At 48.1% G+C, this 19,840-nt stretch overlaps 1 protein-coding gene across 7 annotated transcripts in view; it reads right to left on the bottom strand.

Moving 5' to 3' along the window:
• ARHGAP26 (Rho GTPase activating protein 26) overlaps positions 1-19,840 on the bottom strand; it is a 154,682-nt gene that overhangs the window by 52,041 nt on the left and 82,801 nt on the right. For all 7 annotated transcript variants that reach the window (XR_009819239.1, XR_009819240.1, XM_062002119.1 and 4 more), the window contains 4 exons: positions 19,099-19,186; positions 17,912-17,970; positions 16,892-16,997; positions 531-690 (listed from right to left, as the gene is read on the bottom strand). Coding sequence is in view for 5 of the 7 variants with exons in the window: in XM_062002119.1 (XP_061858103.1) it covers positions 531-690; positions 16,892-16,997; positions 17,912-17,970; positions 19,099-19,186 (413 nt within the window). In the remaining 2 variants the exon portion in view is untranslated. The remainder of the gene's footprint in view (positions 1-530; positions 691-16,891; positions 16,998-17,911; positions 17,971-19,098; positions 19,187-19,840) is intronic.

Here is a 19,840-nt window from a genome sequence, read left to right as displayed (position 1 = left end):
CACAAATGCATCCTAATTTAGGAGGTCAACATTTTGGATAAAGCCAGTACTTGAAAAAAAACAGATTTAGTCAGGAAAGCAGGAAGGCAGCCTGCACACGCATCTCTCACTGGTTTCTTTTAGCACTCATCTCTCTTAGAAGTAAGGACAAATTCCTGTTAAGCAATGGCCAAGGGAAGGAATGGGGGATTTCTGTGAGGGAGACATGGACGTGTCGACTCACACCAAAATGACCATGAAAAAGGCCGGTTACCAGCAGCACTGGTTATGCAACAAGAGCCCAAGAACCATCAGTTTTTGAGGCTCCACAACATATTCTGAGTCATGTCCATGGCTGGCAGGAGCAATGAGAGGTACCAGCACTCCAGTACAACCAGTATGACCCCACCAGCTACAGCAAAATCACCTCCACCAGTGCCACTGGCCATGGAAGTGAGGGGGCCTCTGGGAGAGGGGGTTGTAGTTTGTAAAGAGGAATAAACTTGTTTTCTTAAATTAACTGCATTGAAAGAAGCAAGTGAAGCCATTACCTTCTCATGGTTTTCTATTAAAATTTCAATCACGATGTTCTGAAATTTGATGTCCATAATGGCAGCAACTGTTTCCTCTTGAGGTCGAAGCAGTGTTGGCCCAAATACCACACCCAGATTAGCAACAGTCATCAGGTTCTGCTTGTGATTATTTGCAACTCTGGAAAAAGAAAAAAAAATGAAAACAAAGTAGGTGATAGAACTACTCTGCAGGGAAACCCCCTCCCTGCCTCGCGGCTGGCACAAAGCTTCCAGTGCTGCTTACATTTTTCATAGTCCTGGTGAGCTCCTTGAAGGCTCAGCCATGTGGAAAAGTACAAATTTAACTATTGTGTTACTAGAGACCTTTCAGCCTCAGTGATTTGCCTTAAAACCCCAACGCTACATTGGCCACCGAGTCTCATGTTGCAAACCACTCCTAGGAAAACATCTTGAATCATTAATGCTTAAAACTCTTCTCAAAACAAATTGTTGGACCTCTGACACATGCTGCTCTCCAACTGAATGAGTGACCTAATATGTTCCAAAATCCAATTCCTTCTCTCACCCATTTAAGCTTTTCCCTGCACCACAGGTCAGCCTCATCCAGCACAGGCAGGACAGGCTGGCAGGCAAAGATCGGGCTTCACCCCCTGCCCCACACACATGTGCTCCTCTCCACCCTGCCAAGGAATCCACCTGACATGGACACCCACTCTCCCAGGGACCCACTGACACTCAAGCCTTCCTCCCTGTCATCTCCATCTATTTTTATGATCACAAGCATTGCAGCCCAGCATGAGCAGATCAGTTCAGCAAAAAAAAAAAAACCAGCTTGCAATGAGGACCTGGCACTGACGTGTATTTGGGGGGTTACTTTGGAGTAGCTCTGGTCTGGCCCCTGGTCTTAATGGTGCAAAGCACAAGCAGCCCTCCTGGTGCACATCCTCTGCTCTGGCTTGGCCCCAGACAGCTCTCTTGGCACACTGCAACATGGGACATAGCCCAGAGCTCCCCAGGCCGTGTCTGACCATGCGTGTCAGGGGATGATCGTGTCTGATCCATGCATGCCAGATGCTGGGCTGCTCCCAGCCTGGTTGAGGCACAAACCAACCTCGTCAGGTGTCGCAGGCTGCATCTGAGTCGCATGCTGGAATCACACGACACGCAAGGCAACGACACATGTGTGGGTGACACCACAAGGACCTGTAGTGGAAGTCCTACAGCCCTGTCTCCAGGACTCTTTCTTGTGGTTTTCTCCTGACCTCTTCAACCAGAAAATTTGATGACTATAGGCAGTGCAATCACAATTTTAGCTTAAGGTGTATTTTCCTGTGTGTTTTCCCTTTACTCCTTCTCTCCCATTTTCCCTGGACAAATGCACTATGCTAGCACAAATTGAAGCTGAGCCTCACATCTTGCTGGATTGTCCTGAAAAGTTATCGCCGTAAGCTTTTGTTATTGATCTCAGGACCAAGACAACACAGTGCTCATTTATGTGCACACTCAGCTTATTTCAGCACAGGGTAAGCTTGGGCTGGCTTAAGAGAAAAGATGTTTTGCATCCTTTTTCACCCAAATCTCACTAGAACCAGCAATGAACTCTTCAATCTTTATCCTTATATACAGCTCCTCAGGCAGCAGCAGAGACAACCTCACAGAGCAGAGGTCCAACAGAAATCAAATTCTTACTTAGGAAACAACTTACTTGCTTACAGGTAAAAACCTCCTACTTATATAGGGATTCAAACCTTTTTCCCCTCTCTAACCCACCTTCTTGTCAAAGCAGTTACAAATGCCAATGATATGTCTACATCGCAACGACATCTCCAGTTCAGACACACGCTCACATGGTCCCATTTGGATTTTGAAAAAAGCAGCTGTAATTCAAATAGTTTTGAGAAGTACTAATAAAATAATAATTTTAATGATCTTCTGTGGTTAGTAAAACAATGTTCATTTATAAAAAAACAACTGAATTGATCTAAGTCTTACAAAATTAGGTCCCTCCATTTCTCATTACCGTTACCATGTAATATATCACTCTAATAAATTACATTGTCATTGACTCATTACCGCTAGGCAGCTGTGCATGGTCCTGTTAATTATTTCAGACCAAACTATTAATGGCTTCCCAGCCAGGACTCAGCCCTGCAGCACCAGCCGCAGCCCTGGCTCTGCCTTCTGCCTAAGGAATGCCCATGTGCCTAGACACGAGTCCTAGCCCTGGCCTCCATCCCACAGTCAGCACCAAACTCCTCTTACAGCGTTTGCTTGGAATTTGTGAAGTAAATTTTTGTGAAGTACAATTTTCACAACCATGCAAGTCTGGCCCCTTTCTGGAATAAAAGTGGCTGGCACAGGAACTTCTGAGCAGTACCACGGGAACTTTTCCAGCAGTAGTCTTCACAAAGCTTGGTTACCCAGAGCTATGCCGCAAGTCATGATTCACCTTTCACATCCTTCAAGTTCCACATCCATTATCCACATGATAATTTACTATAAATTATACCTCTTCATCATCCTTTGTACTAGAAAATAATACTGCCGTTTCTAAAGATGGGTTGTTCTCAGTCCCAAAGTGTGCTTAATGTTGGTGCTTTTCGGCCAGCATTGTTAGTACCATTCCTGAGCTGCCCTTTAGAAGGTTTCCAAGTATTCACTGTATTTTCCTTTTAACCCGACATGTCTTTCTGGCCCTCGGTACACTCTGAAAGCAATTGCACTAATATTAATTTAGATGGGTCTTTTTTCTCTTTCTATCCATGCTTTGCAGAAGTCACTTCCAACACAAGCAGGAGGTGGGAAGCAACAACTAATGGAGAAATGTGCAGAACAACCTCTTAATTCCTGCTTTCAACGTACCAGGTTATCACTAACTTTTGGATTCTGGGCTGTTCTTCCTCCTCGCAATTCCCACATGTCTCTGGGATCAGTGGGAGATCCATCCTGCAGCGTGGGACAGGCTGAAGGAATAGCTGCACCCATCACTGACAAGTAGTCCTGCAAAGGGACTTTGTTCTGTGAAGCCCTGGCCTACTTGGTGCAAACCCAAGAGCTGTGTTAGCTCTAGCGAGCATCCAACCATGGGAGCTGCAGCCCAAGCTCTGTCACCCCAAGGGGACACCCCGGAGCTGTGGGAGCACTGTCCCTGCAGCCAGACGGGCAGGTCATATCTCCTGGGGCGTCCGTGGACACCTCCTCACTTTACATTCACTTTCAGAAAAACAAAGGAGAATGGGAGTGGAGTAAATCCATGTTGTGTACTAAATTAGATTACGCTTGAGTTGCTTGGATACTATATAATCACTGGCATGACCAAACATAATTTAATACAGAGTAATTGGTAGTCAAGCTTCAGTGCAGGGAAAGCATACAGGAACAGTAAATATTTATTTGTTGCACTGGCTTGCAAGCAGCATCCTGTAACAGAAGAGAAATGCAGTGGAGCTGGGGGTGTCACAGGCTGGGGAAGTGCCACACTGGTCCTCTTCTACTGTACAGACATTCATGATTTAAGTTTCTTCAGCCTGGTCAACAGCTCATCTTTATTTTCATGGAAATCCAATTTAAGAACTCATTTGCTTCTCCAGTGACCTACAGAGAAACCTGTGCTGCAGGAGCAGCAGAAACTGCTTGGGTGCAGCTTGTGTGAGCTGCCCACTCCCCCCAGTAACACAACCCAGAGCCAGCAGCAGCCCAGCAGCAGCTCCTGGCACCACAGCTCGATGCCAGTACCAAGCCCAGGGCGACAGAAAATGCACCAACTTGAGACTTCTGGGCTGTGAACTGGCATTAGCAGGATTATTTAATACTGGTGGGCACAGTGCTGTTGGCACATGCATCAGTAACTGCACACCTCCACAGGCAACAATGGCCTCTCCAGGGGATGCCACCTGGGCCACCCAGCCCTGCTCCCCACAGAACTCATGCTTCCTGCGGCTGGAATCACTCTGTGTATCTAATTTTTATATAAAATGAACGCATCTAAGCCTCAGACAAAGAGTCCTGTTATTATTTCAAATATCTTCCCTGATACAGGGGAAAATCTCCGAGAAAACAAGTATCTGAAAGGGAACAATGATGAAGTCAAGTGTTTCTATTTCCATGCCTGGGACAAACCTTTGAAAACAAAGTGCTTGTTATGGCTGGCATAACAAGACCTTATAGGATGGAAAATGATGCAGCCAGTTCATACTGCTACAGGTAAAAAATACATTTCATGTCTGCCACCACCATTAGAACTTCTATTTAATGTGAAAAGCCAATCATGCAGAGGGACAGCAATCCCCAAAATTATTCAGGCTGCTCTGGATGGTTTGTTGCAGATTACACACTTATATTTGACTCGAGGTGAACGCAAGGTAAAAAGCACAGTGAATGCAGACGGAACACCAGGTGACAAGAGGCATCTACAGACTCACCACCCACTTGGTAGGGAGTGAGTTGGAACCTGGAAGAGATGCACTAACCCACGCCGGCGAGACCCAGCCATGCTCCCACCGAGTCCTCACAAACAAAACCATGCCTGGGTAGGGGTACAGCACCCTGCTCAGGGAGGGGCTCAACAAGGCTGCTGGGCTTCATTCAAGTGAGACTCTGCAGTGTCCCAGCCTCCCAGTTCCTCCCATTTCCATCCGTTTAATTAGGATCACACATACTGCCGGACAGAGCAGGTGGCTGCTTGGGCACACAATTGCTGGTATTTATCGGATGGAACCTAATGAGTTCTGGGAAATGTTCCTGGGTGCATTCAAGTCGTCCCTGAACATTATTGAGTTTAATTGGGCTGTAGCTGATGAGCGTGTAGGTGGAGAGCCAGGCAAGAAGCTGGGATGGCCATCATGCCAGCAGCTCCCACAGCTCAGCTTCGGCCCTCAGAGCTATATCCCAGGAGCAATCGGCCCCACAGCTCCTGGGATTACTTGCTCCTCCTGGGGTTACTTATTCCTCACCAAGCCCACTGCAGGTTCCCCAGCGCCGGCAGCCTGCGCATCTCAAAACAATGCCCGTGAGTACAGCCAGCGAGTTACTGCCAGCACACTGGGACATGCTGGCCTGCCACACAGAGCCCGTGGAACTTGTCTGGGCACAGCCACCTCCTCCTGCTTAGAGGGCAAAGCGAGTGGGGTGAGCATCCCTGCCACTCCAGGTACCACAGACAGAGGAGCCCAATAGCAAGTTTTGTCACAAGCAAACTTGGTCAGGAAAGAAACGGCTCAAGTGTTAAAATAAGACTAATAAGAAAAGTAATTAAAATCTTTCAAGTTACTAAAGGAAGAATTTTTTTAAAGTTCATCTCCTGTGACATCAGAAAGATGAGACTGGGAACAGAAATTCTTCCAGTGCCCTGTAAACATAAATGCCACTCATTGCTCACAGTAAGAGAACCAAAAAGGCAGTGGCACATTCAAAAGACACGACACCTGCAGCACCAACCACTGGTGTCCAGGCAGCTAAATCAGTCAGTCACGCATTTGGATAACCGTTACTAAAAGGCACGTGTGCATAGTGACAGGGCGATGTCTTTGCAGTGGCTTCTGGCAGACAGCCGTGCCACTCAGCACACAGCGGGGAGCGCAGAACTGGGGAGCATGGCCAGTCCCACTTCATCTCCCGAGCCTGGGCACACACACACAGAAACAATACACTACTAGGGTTCTGGATGTGCCTCTGCTCCTCTGGGCAGCTCTTGGTGAGGGGAGGTCTGCAAGGGCCAGGCGGTAAGGAGCGTGATGGGACGAGCTGGCCAGGCTGGCTCAGCATGGTCACTGCATGTTCTCAGCACACAGGAACGGGGATGGGGAAAACAACACCCTGCACAGCCCAAGCTTTTGCAGGCTGCAGAGGCTCATGGCATCGCAACTTCTCCAGCACCACTGCTTGAGCGGGGAGAGCCAAGTACTGAGGAATGCAGATGGAGGCCAGTAGCTCCAAAAGGAGGACAGGTCACCAGGGAAATACAAACTCCTTCAGCAAAGACAAGAAGAAAATTTCTGAATGCGGTTGACAAAACCTTCAGATGAAACATCTAGAATTAAAGGGTTTTTCATCAAGCAGCCACATTGGTCTCGGGTTTCCCTGCTCAGCTGCGACAAAACATGTGCCTGCACTGTTTCTGGGCGGTTTGACTTGCTCCAACAAGACTCTCTTTTTCTCCCGGGTGAATCTGGCCACAGCTGGATGCTTGGGTTCACTCCCAGGGAAAAAAAAAAAAAGTGCTCATATCACAGTGAACAGATGCAGAGGCCAAATGTGAAGTTCAGTATTGGTAAGCCTAATCAGTGTGAATACCATACATGCTGTGACTTGCAAGCAAAACACATCTGGTGCTGCAACGCTTCTCTGATTCAGGCTTTCCAGACCAAGTCATTTCAGTTTCCAAAGCCATCCTCTCTGGCCTTAGGCAAGCTGAGCTTGATGAGAGATCTCCGGGGGATGTGCTGTCGGGGGCATTCAGAACCTGCTCGCCCCTCAGCCCAAGGCTGCTGCTGAGCCATGTGGCACAGGGCTGGCATGGGGCTGGCACATTCCCTGTGCCCTAGCACAATGTCAGCAGTGCAGCAGGTTTCCACTGACACCCTGGCAAAAGCCATGGGCATGGCCATGTTAAAAGATCACTGTTCTTTCCACCTGTAGAAATACAGCCAGCCAAAAGGGATTTCACCCTCAAACAGACCATTGAGTCAGAGTTGGACCAGCATTTGCCCAGGCTGTAAACACTCTCTGGCCTCTGGCTGCTGCCACCCTGTGACACCTTGTTGAGACTGGCACGCTTCCCACAGCCCACAGGACAGCACGCTGGGCCCCACAGAGGATCTGCCACTCTTCCCCTAAAGGGATCAAACCTCAATGCTATGCCAGACAACTCCATGTTCACATAACACAACCAAGAGGCAACACCAGGTAAACGCAATTCCTGTACCACAGCCTTGCACTTCTTCCCTTAATTTTGGCTGTATGTGTGCAAGCACAGCATTGTTACAACTTCTGTCTGCTACACTCAATTACACTTTTCCTCTCTATGATAATAATAGTTATTTTACCCACTAGTGACAGTGCTGGTGGCTCATGCTACAGCGAGGTTTTGACTGGCTCCAGGCTGTGCCTGTAGTCCTGCAAGAGCTGTCCTGTACATGACTATCAGCAGCCCTAGTGACTCCTGCACAGTTGCTGATGCATGGGAAGGTTTTCCTCTGAAAACACAAATCACCAATGCTTTCAGACTGCAATAAGAAAACCTACATAGCCAGCGGGGCATTAAAAGCCTGAAAGAGCAGGTATATGTTAAGAAACTCTTTGAAAGATCTGCCGCACTGGTAATTGACGTGCTGAAGCATACCTGACAGATGGACAACAGCCAAAGAAAACAGGCTTCCAGAAAGCCTCCCAGCCAGAACTGGCATCAGCTTCAACAAGTGCAGCTCCCACTGTCCCTGCAGGCAGGCAGGGGAAGGAGCTCACAGCCAGAGCCAGGTCGCAGGGTAATGAGCAGAAGTTACCCTCATGTACACCTGGATATTCATGCAAGTGCATCAGCCACAGGGAAGAGTAACAAAGTACCCGAGAGGTATTTTGGAGCTTCACAAATGCAAGGTTAGTCTCCTTCCCTCTAAAACACCGAATTCCTAAAAAATATGCTTAAATGGAAAGGAAATACAGAAATAACTTTGTAGCATAACCTGTTGTAGCTGTTGTCACAGCTAACAACAGCAGGTAAAATGCTCATCCTACATCTGCCAGTGGAACAAGATTTCGCCCAGCAACTGGAGAAATCATCCCCCAGATTTTGTGCACCCTGCCACACTCACGTGGGCAAATCCATTCACTCCATGATACCCTTCCCACTCCTCATGGCAGTAAACCATCAAATTGGCGCAGATTGCCATGGAACTATACTAGAAGAGTACAGTAACTATTACCTCAATGAAATAGTAGCCTGGTAACCCCTAGCTTCACAGCAGGCATGCGCACAGCCGATGGACAGAACTTCCTGCCACTCCTCTCCACGGGGTGAGTTGGAATGCCCTTCCATACTCCTGCGCCCCACATGCATTTGGACGCATACGTAAAGACTATGGACAGTAGAACCAACTCCTTCAGCTCCGTCCTGGTCCTCCTGACCTTCAATATCCAGTCAGAGAACGACCTGTGCAAAGCAGCTCCTCTCCCTCATAGATGCCAGCATGACAGGGAACATAGAACCACATGGAACCCGGGACTGAATTTGGGTTTTCACTGCAGTGGCTCCTGAAGCCCCCGAGCCCTAGATGGCAGGTTTTGCACCCTCTGTCCCATACTCCAGGTGCACCTTTCACATGCAACAGTGGGAGATGGTTTTAAAAGTATATGACTTGAATGCAGTTAGAAAAAGCCTACAGCTTGACTAGATGCATAGCCACGTGCAGGCAGACAGAGGAGAAGAGTCCAAATTGGGCCAGCGATTACTCCCAGCATCCTGGGGAAAACTGCAGCTCAAAGACATCTTGGTGCTGGTGACTTTTATTCTCCTTTCTTCTCTTGAAAAGACTTGACTGAAATCTATATAATTGAATTGGTTTTAGTACTGGGTCTGTTCATCATAAAGAGCAATGCAGAGAACCACTCATTAAACTGAGTCCCCCTCTGTCTGCGGGCAGAGGGGAGACAACACAGGGAGAGACACCAGCTATTTATTGGAAATCTTTTGCTCACTCTAGATTCAATCTGTTTCTCTACATAGTTTCAGTTTCACTGTGATAAACAATTAAAAAGAATCCAGATAATTATGTGCTATCAGCAGCCTCTATACAATGTGAGTCCAAAGGAACTCGGTCTTGAGTACTGCAGAATGCCTGGTGCTGCTCCAGGAGACCCCAGCTGGCTGGTGGGAGCTTGGCAGAGATGTTCAACCACAGAAACTCCACAGCAAATCCAGCACATGCTGGGTTACATGCTGCTAAATGATTGGTTTTGCCAGCATTGGTGAAGTAAGCTTCAGTCTAATTTGAGACATTATCATATCTAGAGAGATGACTCTTATGAAGAGTTGCAAAGAACCTGACAAGAGAGATGTTGCAGCCTCTAAAGTCAATCCCTCTCCAGCTAGAAAGCAGGGAGCCTTCAGAAAATATAAGGATCTTTGTGAGAAGTATGGAAGAAAAACCTACCAGAAAATACAAACAGATGATCTATTGACAATCCAGGCTAAGGAGGTTAAAAGTTCATTTGCAGAAGTAGAACAAAACCTTTTGCTAATATACACATTACAGGAAACCAAACCCAAAAAAACACAGTGAACACCTACAGGTTTTTGGTTGTTACTTCTTTTTCAAATTCTGCAGAATCTCATATTAAAAACAAAACCAAAAGAGTAAGAGGGAGCCTGTGCTAGTGAGGAGGAGAGCACGCACCCACCTTCCTGCACAGTGTGCCCTGTGTTCCCAGGGCTGCATGGCTGGGGAGCTGCAGGCCCGGCAGCACCATGCAGCCGGCAGCTCCTGCAGGGTCTGTGGCACTCTCAGCTCGGCAGCATCAGCAGTGACTCTGACAAAGCGCATCAGTGAGGGACATCAGCAAGGGTGGGAGGACAGAAGGTGTTGCTGCTGCCCCATGAGGCTTTGAGACCTCTATCTTCAAAGTGTGAATGGTTCATAAGGAGCACCACACCAGAGCTGCTCTTTGAGCACAGGCTGCCTCCCACACAAAGGCTTCAGCCATGGGAAAGGATCCTCCTCACCAAAAGCCTTCAGCAAAGAAAATACCAGGAAAATGAGGGAATGCATTCACAGCATCGTTACCCCAGCTGCTAATTGCAAACGCAGCTCAGGACTGTGCTCACAGCACTGCTGCTGTGAATCTGGTGTAATGTCCTCCAACCTCAAGCAGGAGAAAGATGAAGATCTACTGGCACATTATCAATAATCCAGTGAATTATTTTGTGGTAGCAGAAAAAGAATGGCCATTTGCAAACAGATCAAGACCATCTAAGAGACTGCTGCAATGGCTGGGGAGGTCTGAGTGCACACTGACCCTGTTCAAGCACCACTTCTGCCTTTGGAGGACCTGAATATGCTCAGGATCTCTCTGGGGAGGTGGGAGAAAGCACAGGGTAGACTCCTTCCTCTCTGCGTAGCTGCCTGCTCAAAAAAACTAACCCCATTAACAAACTATGTTAAAGGTATAATTACCTTCAGGAGCTTAACCTAAAAAGCTAAGAAATCAAGGGAGAGGTTCGGGCAAACACATAGATTTCATTACCACTAGGAAGGCACATGAGAACAGGGGCCCAAGGCAGTACAGCCCCCAGCGGAGCCTCTGCCCACGGCCCACTGTCCTCCACGGCCTTTGTCTTTATACAGAGCTGCAGTTGGTTCCAGTTAAAGGTTTTAATTAAATTAGCCAGCCAAGATGGGCATGCTAAGATTTCAAAATAGTCTGCAGAGCAATCTCTCATCCACTGCCTATCTCCAACTTTACAAACACCCCAGAATTTGGCCAGAGCCTGATCTGATGGAGAAGGGAGCCTTGGAGGACACTGAGCTGCTCTCCCAGAGCCGGGAGTGAAGACAGGTCCAAGCATGGCGCACTGCTGGGGCTGCCAGGTTCCCCTTAACCAGCCCAGTCAGACTGTTTCTCCAAACCCCCTCTCCTTCCTTCGTGGAGAGCCCATTGCATTGCTGAGGCTTGGCCGTCTTTCCTACACAGGAACAGGAAAACAAACAGACAACCGGCTACACTTGCTAATCATGTCAAAGCACTAAAACAACAGGGATTTTTATTTATCTGAGTGGGCTTGGCTCCAGCTGGGAAGAGAATTTAAAATAGTTGCTTAGAACTGTATTTTCCAAAGCAAGATGTTCTTGTTTTGTTTTGGTTTGCAATGATCAGCTGAAGATTTTCTCCTTCCTGACGTGCTGGCTCCCAGCTTTTGCCCTGCTTGCTTCAGGTACATATGGGCAACGCACACAGGCAACAGGACCAACTGGGTATATATACACCTCCACATGCCCCAGCAGGCGATGGGCCTGGAGGCACCCATGCTTACCAGCCACTACAGTAGGGCTGAGACCATGGCTGGGCTGGGCATCCCTTCTCTGCCCACATCAACTGCTCACAAGAGTGTTCTGGGTTGGACAGGACTGAGGTTGCCTCAGCACGGCGGCTCTGGGGATGCCCAGAAGCACTGGCACCAGCTCCAGCATAGGACGGGCTCCAGCACAGAAGCTCCAAAGCAAGACACAAAACAGAGAACCAAAACAGGAGGAGCAAAACAACAAAAATGAAAGAGGGGGAAAGAAAGGTGAGGCAAGAGACAGATCCAGGACATATGAGCCCCAGCCAGGATTCTCCCAGCTCCTGAAAGGCAGAGCATGCCTACAGGGAATCACCTCTTGTGTAATGTACTCAGATCCTTTGGGTCACTTAAACTCCCAGGGCTTCACCCAGGACTTAGCAGTGTCAAGACCCAAAGAGATCAGAAACAGGGCACTGGGGGAAAAAAATGGCATTTCCAAAGTATGGTGAGTGGGTGGATTGCTGCCTGGACAGGTCAGAGAGCTCACTTGCTATTTTCTTTTGGCAGCCAAATCAGGCACGGAGCATACAAGAGAAGTGCATCTCAGAAGCCTCAGTGGCTAGTGGAAATTTCCAGAACATCCTGGACAAGAAGGACTTACTGGAAGTAATACATAAATCAAGCAAATGAATAGTTACCAGACAGCAGCATAAACAGCTGCCACAGGGATGAAATCAGACCTGCTGTGCCAAGAGGAGTCAGCCTCCTCGCTGGCTGCACCTTCGGGGGGAAATGGGGAAAAGCTCATTTCTGGGGAAGCAGCCGCCCCCAGCCTCACGCAGGGTTTTGTGAAGCCACTGGATGCAGAGCATGCCACGGTGAGTCCTGTGCCAGTGCCGGGGACACCGGCTCCGGGGGGGCTCCGCACAGGCAGCACAGCCTGGGAGCATGGCGCAGGGCTGCCAGGGACGGACTGCTCCACGCAAACGAAAACAAGCGCCAGGTTGTATTTTTAGGCAGAAGACCTGGAGGGTTTTTTTCTTCTCCTTGGCCAACAATCCCTCATTCACCAAAAAGCCCTCCAAAAGGCACTCTGCTCTGCGTCCAGTCCCTGTCTTGTCCCACCGAGGGGCTGTAACCAAGGGTGGGTTTTGCTGGCCAGAGATCCATGGCCAATAGCAGCCATCCTGCAGAGCCCATGGAAACCATCTGCACTGATAAGTAGAAAACAATTTGTGCTAGTGATAGCAATCACTGTCATGTTGGTTAAAACACGTAAACTAGAAAACACCACCCCAGCAAAACCAAAGGGAACTAGTCACTGCTGGCCAGGCCGCTGCTGTGAATGATAAAAGATAATTAATTCTGCTAAACACATGTACACACATTTCTTCTGCAGCCTCCTTAATTGTTTTGATGTCTTGCCAGGAGAGGAGCAATGCACAGGCAGGGGCAACCCCGCTCCCGAGGCCGGGGGACATGCAAAGCAGCAGCTGTGCACGGAACAATGTGGAGCCATCGGAGCATCTCGGGAGCCCCACAAGCACGGCACCATCCATTTTGGAGAACCTGCATCTCACTACCACAAGAACAAAGCAAGGCTCTTTTTTTTGTCCCTGAAAAAAAAAAATATCATTCCTAAATGCTTGAAACATAATCACAAAGAAATCTTCCTGTTCTGCACCTCCAAAGCATTTACTCCTTGGTGAGAAAGTATACTAAATAAGAAGCAAACGACAAGGATGATATCACAGCTCCACTAACAAAAATGGCCATTTTCTGCCACTAGCTCCAGTCCTGGCAGCATCACCAACACAGTCACCCACAAGCTCAGCAGCACCATGCATCTCCAATTTGCTTTGAACTGCTTTAGCTTACTTGGCCGGAAAAAAGAAAAGAGTTTTAATCAGAGGTGGCTCATTCTATTGATAAAAAAGCATTTGAAACTACAATGTAGCCACTCTTGGAGGCAGGTGCTGGGCCAAAACAGAGATATCTGCAGCAAAACAACTCTGAAGCATGTGAGCATGAGTGTGTTGCTAGGTGACGTGCTGGGGGACAGCCTGCAGCACCCAAGGTGCTCTGCAGCACAGAGGAAGTATTGCTTTCCTCCTTTTTCAGCTACAAACAGCAGGAAAAAAAAATCCCAGAATAAAGAAAGAGAAAATCCTGAGATGCTGTAAGGAATCCTGTGCCACATGGAGCCAGGGAAGGCCTGGCACAAATGGATGAAGAATGGTGTTGGGAGAGGTACTGGGGAGAGCGGGGGGCTGGGGGGACAAGGGGCAGTGCCACCTGTACTCAGGTACCACATGCTCAGACAGCAAGCTCGTCACAGCTCCTGGCATCAGTTCTTCACAGTGTGTTTCTTATTTGTTAAGTAGGGGAGAAGTATCAGTCCCACCAGCCATCTCCTGCAAACACCAAAAGCTCCAAGGACTAACACTGACTAAGCAATAGTAACTCTGGTCACTAAAACAGCTACAGGAAACAGGAGGAGACAGATGCTGGGTTTGCCTTTCAGTTCTTCGGAAAAAAAAAATGAGCTATTCTGGCCTGAGACAAGAGAAACCAGGTGATTTTTAAGATCATCCAGAGTCTCACTAACTTCAGTTGCTGCCTTCTCAGACATGTCTGTTCTTAGGGCCAGCAGCTGCAGGCACAGACAGGGCTTACTGGGATGGTTTCACTGAGGTGTCCAGGCTTTTCTGCAGAGATCCCCTTGGAAAAACATCAAAACAAAGAGATGTCTTCTCTCTCAGGAACAGTAGATCACTGCTGGGTTTATCACAGCAATCCTGACAGTGTGGACATGTCCCAAGGAGGAAAATTAAAGACTTCACATACTCATGGGTCAAAGAATAACATCACACTAGCAAGCTTCACTGGAACCAGGGTCTGCAGAGCAGAGGAGGAAATGTGCAGCATTATACTCCTGACAAAGGAGTGCTGACGGAGATTGCTCACGCTCTGTACTTCACAGTGGGTAATTGCCTGGACACCTGAACATGAGACAGGAGGCTGCGCAAACAGGTTCAGAGACGCAGGAAGACGCAGAAATCAACTCCATTTTCTATTTATAGCCTTCTCTCCCTACCCCCTGACTGTGCCTGTCCCTGGGATCTGTCCTCCCCCCCTGTACAGGGAGCAGCAGCTCTTTCCCCTGGTGCATCCCCCAGCCTGTGCGAGGCCATAGGGACATGATCCACCCCGGCCCATGCCAGATCACGGGGGCACCACTGGAATCCCACAGCGTTTCTCTGTGGCGCAGAAGGAAAGGCACTGCTCAAGCACCACAGAGATACTCACCCCACCTGATATTTCCTTTGTGCTAATAATTGCCATTTTTCAATGTATCAGCTGTGTTAGCAATGTTTTCTTACTAAATGCAGCCCCACACCACACAAGGAGCACAGCATCCCTTTTCAGTCAGCATCAGCAAACACACAAACCAAAACGCAGGAGATATATCACAACGTGGGATAGACTGTCTCTATTTGACTGATACAGATTGACCTCTGCTTTTGGTGTAACAGATCTCCACAGCAATACCGTGAGAAATGGTTTTTTAGCTCATCTGATAAAAATGCAAATCTTGATTATTCAGACATTACTTAAAATTTAAAAAAAACCCACCCAGAAACAGATGAGGCAATTCCTTCCAAGAAGCTCAGCCCAGCTTGGTTGGGCCAGGAAGGAGCCCTTTGCTCTTGCCCACATTATCTGTGGATACCCTGCTCTCAGCTCCCCTTCCCAGACACAGGGCAGCACTCAAACCTCAGTCCTCACTCCAGAGCAGCCCCCTTCCCCAAGCATGTTACCAGGAGAAGATAGGTCCTCTCCCCTTCTGCCACACCCCCTTCCTCCAAACAACTTCTGCAGATGTGAAGCTTTATCTCCACTGCAACACCTTTAATTCAGCTTTATGGTAGCGCTGCCTCAACAAGTTCATTTAAAAGAGTCACAGTAAGGAGTCCCAGACCAGGCTGCCCTCCTGCTGCTCCTGGGGTGAAGTGTGGCAGCAGAGCCACTGTGCAGGGGCTGCAGGGCTCACACAGGGGGATACTGGAGGGTCTGTGCACACACTGGCTGTTCCTCTGCCCCTGCAGCCTGGGGTCCCCCCAGGAACAGCTTGGGCAGGGCAGCAGGCTCAGCAGACAGGCTCCTGCGCCTCAGCTTCCTGCCTTTCTCTCGATAATTTTTTTCCCATTAAATAACCACTATGAGCTGTTTCTCTTCCTAATATAGCAGGCATCATTACACTCATTGTTTGTTTATGTTTTGTTTTAGTTCCTTCCCTACTAAAACAGCATGAAACCCATTGTATTACCTGCCTTCCCCTCCATGTCTCTCACTCAAACACCACCAGGTTTCCTTTAAGTGAAAAGCACTTAAGCAGTTACGAGATTCCTCACACATATTTGGCCGATGGGAGTACCTGGAACTGCCTGGCCCTTGGCTTGAGCCTGTAAGTGTAGAGGGTTTTGAAACAGAGACCTAAACCATCTCTTTGCTTTTTAACAGCCTTGCTGGGGAGTCCATGGAACAGAGACAAATCCATGTCACAAGAAAGCATCTGGAGTCATTTTGGAGTCTATTTCAAGCACCATTTGTTATTTTTTCTCTTAAACAGATAACCTCAGTCTCTCCCAGACCTTATTCTAGACAGTTATGCCGATTAACTGGTTCCCCAGGTTTCCAAGTGCTGCCTAATCCCTCCTGCTCACAGTGCCTGTACAAACAGCAAGGGCAGGAACGACCCCACAGCCTTGAGGCTGGCACAAACACCTGATGATGCTTTCACTTTAAAAACACTAATCAAAGGTTTCCATGGTAACCTGCAAGAGCAGGAAGAAGAAGGGAAATTACAGGTCATCTCTATCACCAAAAGCAAAAAAAAATATTCAATCCCTTTGCCCTCAAAGAATTTCAAGGTGACTTAGAAGTACCGATTCATGAGGTTGCACGAAGGCAGAAAATCTGCCCCAGAGTGGTCTTCTATTGTTGCAAATAAAGAGCTTTCAGTTTTCTAATACTTGGCCTAATCTGAGGCTCCAGTGAGGAGCTGAATCTCCGCTCTGCCTTTTGGATAGTCTAAGCCCACTACCATGCCATTAAAAGCAATGACATGCTCCCAGTCATGCAGGGGTTCCTCCTGTCACCATGGGGCTGGAGCAGTGGGAAAGCCCCTTCCCTCCTTCCCCACTCCCACCCTCCCTCACTGCTCCCTCTGTCAGCCTTCCTTCCACTCACACACACGTTTCCAGTTACTCGCCAACCAGATATGACTCAACACCGCACACACACACAGGGAAACTTTTCTACCACTATTAACTTTCAGAGGATGTGGAAAAAGGAGAAAAAAACATATCAGTCATAAACGTACTTTGCCAAGTGGTTCATGAGCAAGTGCAGCATCTGCCTGTTTTTCTCTGGAAGCCGATGAACAAGGCTGTGGATCTCTGACACCCTCGACTCCTGATTCTCCAGTTCTGCATTGGAAATAAAAGATGGTTTATCTCTGCAAGGTGGAGATTATTACAGAAAGAAGCAAACAGGCCCTAAGACTAACACCGACAGACATCCTGGGGACCTATATTCAGGCATGCTGCAGATACCCTTCACAGCACTTTTCCACAAACTCCAAACAGCTGTTTCCAAAAGGAAGACAGTAATGGGCTGAAACAGAGAGCTGAGCGCAGATGCTAGCCGTGTGAAAAGTCAGTTGTGACTAGGGAAGGGGCTGGCTGTAACCAGAGTGTTTCTCCGACTGCAGCCACAGGAAGACCAGCATACTCCCATCCCACATGCTCCAAGACTCACCAGGATGTGCTCAGCACAGTGCCCAGCAAGGCTTCAGCATCTGGTCCTCATTGGGCTGGTAGGGTTGGCAGGTGCTGGCCAACGTGTTCCCACAGACAAAATGGCAAGCCATTCAAGCCCACCACCAATGTGGGCACTGACCATGTGAGCCCTCCTGACCCCTGTGATCCCACCCACATGTCCACAGGCTGCTACCTGCCCTCACACAAATCAACTTCTCCAAGGGTAGACAAAGGGAAGTGGCACAGACATCCGAGCCACAACTGATCTCATCAAAATACCGTAGGTGTTGTTTGAACAAAGGCCTCTCTCATTTTGGCAGATGATGGTCAAAATCAGACTGAGCTGCAGCAGCAGCCACTGCCACCAGCCAGCTCCCCTCTCCCCCTGCACCACCTGCACTTCCTTTTCATCCAGTAAATCTCAAACAACAACACGACCCTTGTCTCCTGATTCTTATTCTGCTTTCCGGGACTTAAGAACAAGGAGGTCGGTGGGGAAGCGGCAGGGCAGAGGTTATGCTCAGTTACTCTCAAATTGCACTCCTCTTTCAGACTGGTGCCATAAACATCAACAAACTCACTCGCTGCTTTGATGAAGCTCCTTTGAAACTGGTACATCATCAGCGGCCCCGGAAGCATTCTGGAAGATGAAAAGGTAACATGCACAAGGCACATCTAAGTAACACAATCCACAGAAATAAAGCTTTGCCCTTATCATAAATTCAGCTCCATTTTTAAAAGTGCAGAGTTAAGCAATAGCAACTCTAATTAATTCCCCCATCAGAAGGAGTAAGATCTATTGAAATACCTCTGATTTATTCTTCCTCCCTCTTCTGCACCACACTAAAATAACTCTTAATTTTAGCATTCCTTCAGTAACAAGAGTTTCCATACACTAGTGAGCCCATGGTTTCCAAGTAAGTTTAAAAATAAATTTAAAAGATAAATAAGCCTAGTCATAAAACTTTAACAGTCCCTGTTCCCACTGAATTCCCCATTGTCCCCTCCGACATCCACATCCCTTCAATGGGACATCTCGGTGCTGCCGACACTCTTCATTGCTTTGCAACCAGTTCAAACTCTGGAGCAAAGGTTGCCAATCATGCAAAATTATGTAGTGTTTTGTGATGTTCTGGGCTGAGATCCACCAAGCTAATTATACTCTTCACCCTAATTGGATTTAGTCTCTCGCTTGTGCGCGCTCTCTGTCTCTCTCTCAAATAAAACCCAACACATGGAACAGCAAAAGCAAGCAAGGAGTTGCAGTCACGACAGGTAGAAGCATGTTATGGATAATGAGATGCTGACTGGTGCCAACAAACTAACCCTTTGGGAAGATAACCCACAATGATTACAGCATCACATCACACACAGAAATTATTACTACCACAAAGCTCAGCACCTAGTTCTGTAAAAGCATTACAGCCACAGCCCTTGGACGAGCACTACACTCTTCTTCTGCCACATGCGCAGCAGGCAGAAGCCCACCATGAAAAGCTTAGGGAAAAGCTTAAATCAAGGAAGGGGAAGCAAGAAAGGGCTTTAAAATCATGTTTGTATGATACATGCATCTGTCAGAGAGTCCAGAACCTACTCAAACATGTTGGAGGGTCAAGGGAAAAGCCAGAATAAATTCTCTAAGAGCAGCTGTTTCTTTGTTTCTATTAAAGCACAACTGCTAAGGATCTGCAATAACAGGCAGTAATGTCCCAGATCACCACCAAATCCATCCTCAAGCCACACAATAGATGAGGCTTTTCGGCCTTACCTCAGGTAGGTTTTCAGTGCACTAGTAATGGTCTTTATCTCCCACTCTGCACAGATCTCTGTTTCTGTTTCTGTGGCTGTTTTGGGATCTAAAGAAAAAGAGAGAAAAAAGTGAACCAAAGTGATGCTAAAGCAGCTCTTATCCGCTCAGCTGTGTGGGAAGAACATCATGTCCTATTTTATTGTTATTCCCCAGTCCAGTGACCACAAGCCAGTCCCCAACAGACACTTCTGCAGGCAAGTAGAGTTTGTTACAGGAGATGAGCCACTCTTATTTGAGTGGAATAAGAAAAAGAAAAGAAAAACATTAATCACAATCAACGAGATCAGCAGTTTGACTCAAAGCGTGACATTACAAAAGGTGCAGGACACCGTGGTGTTTGGCCACAGCAGTGACAGAGCAGCACACAAACATGACATGGAACCAGGCAAGGACCTCCCCAGGGCTCAGTGGACAATCTCAGCCCCATGGAGCCCATAAGGCTTTGTCACAGCCTAAATGAATGTGAGCGACAGCAGCAGCAGTGGCACAGCCTCTGTGGCAGGTGGTGGGTGTCGGGCAGGTGTCAGGACAGACAGGGTGACAGAGGCAGGAGCACTGCCCAGGTGTGAGGGGGAACAGCAGGCAGCTTCGGGGAGAGTCCCTGGAGCTGCCTGACCTGTCATGGAGGGTGTGGGAAGGCAGCTCTGCGCTCGCTCGGCTCCGCAGCTGCCCTTCGTTTGGATGCGAGGGAGGATGCGGG

The sequence above is a fragment of the Colius striatus genome, chromosome 9 (genome assembly GCF_028858725.1).
Source record: "Colius striatus isolate bColStr4 chromosome 9, bColStr4.1.hap1, whole genome shotgun sequence".
Lineage (NCBI taxonomy): Eukaryota > Metazoa > Chordata > Aves > Coliiformes > Coliidae > Colius > Colius striatus.
The sequence above is the reverse complement of the archived record's forward strand: the minus strand, read 5'-3'. Positions and strand labels throughout refer to the sequence as shown.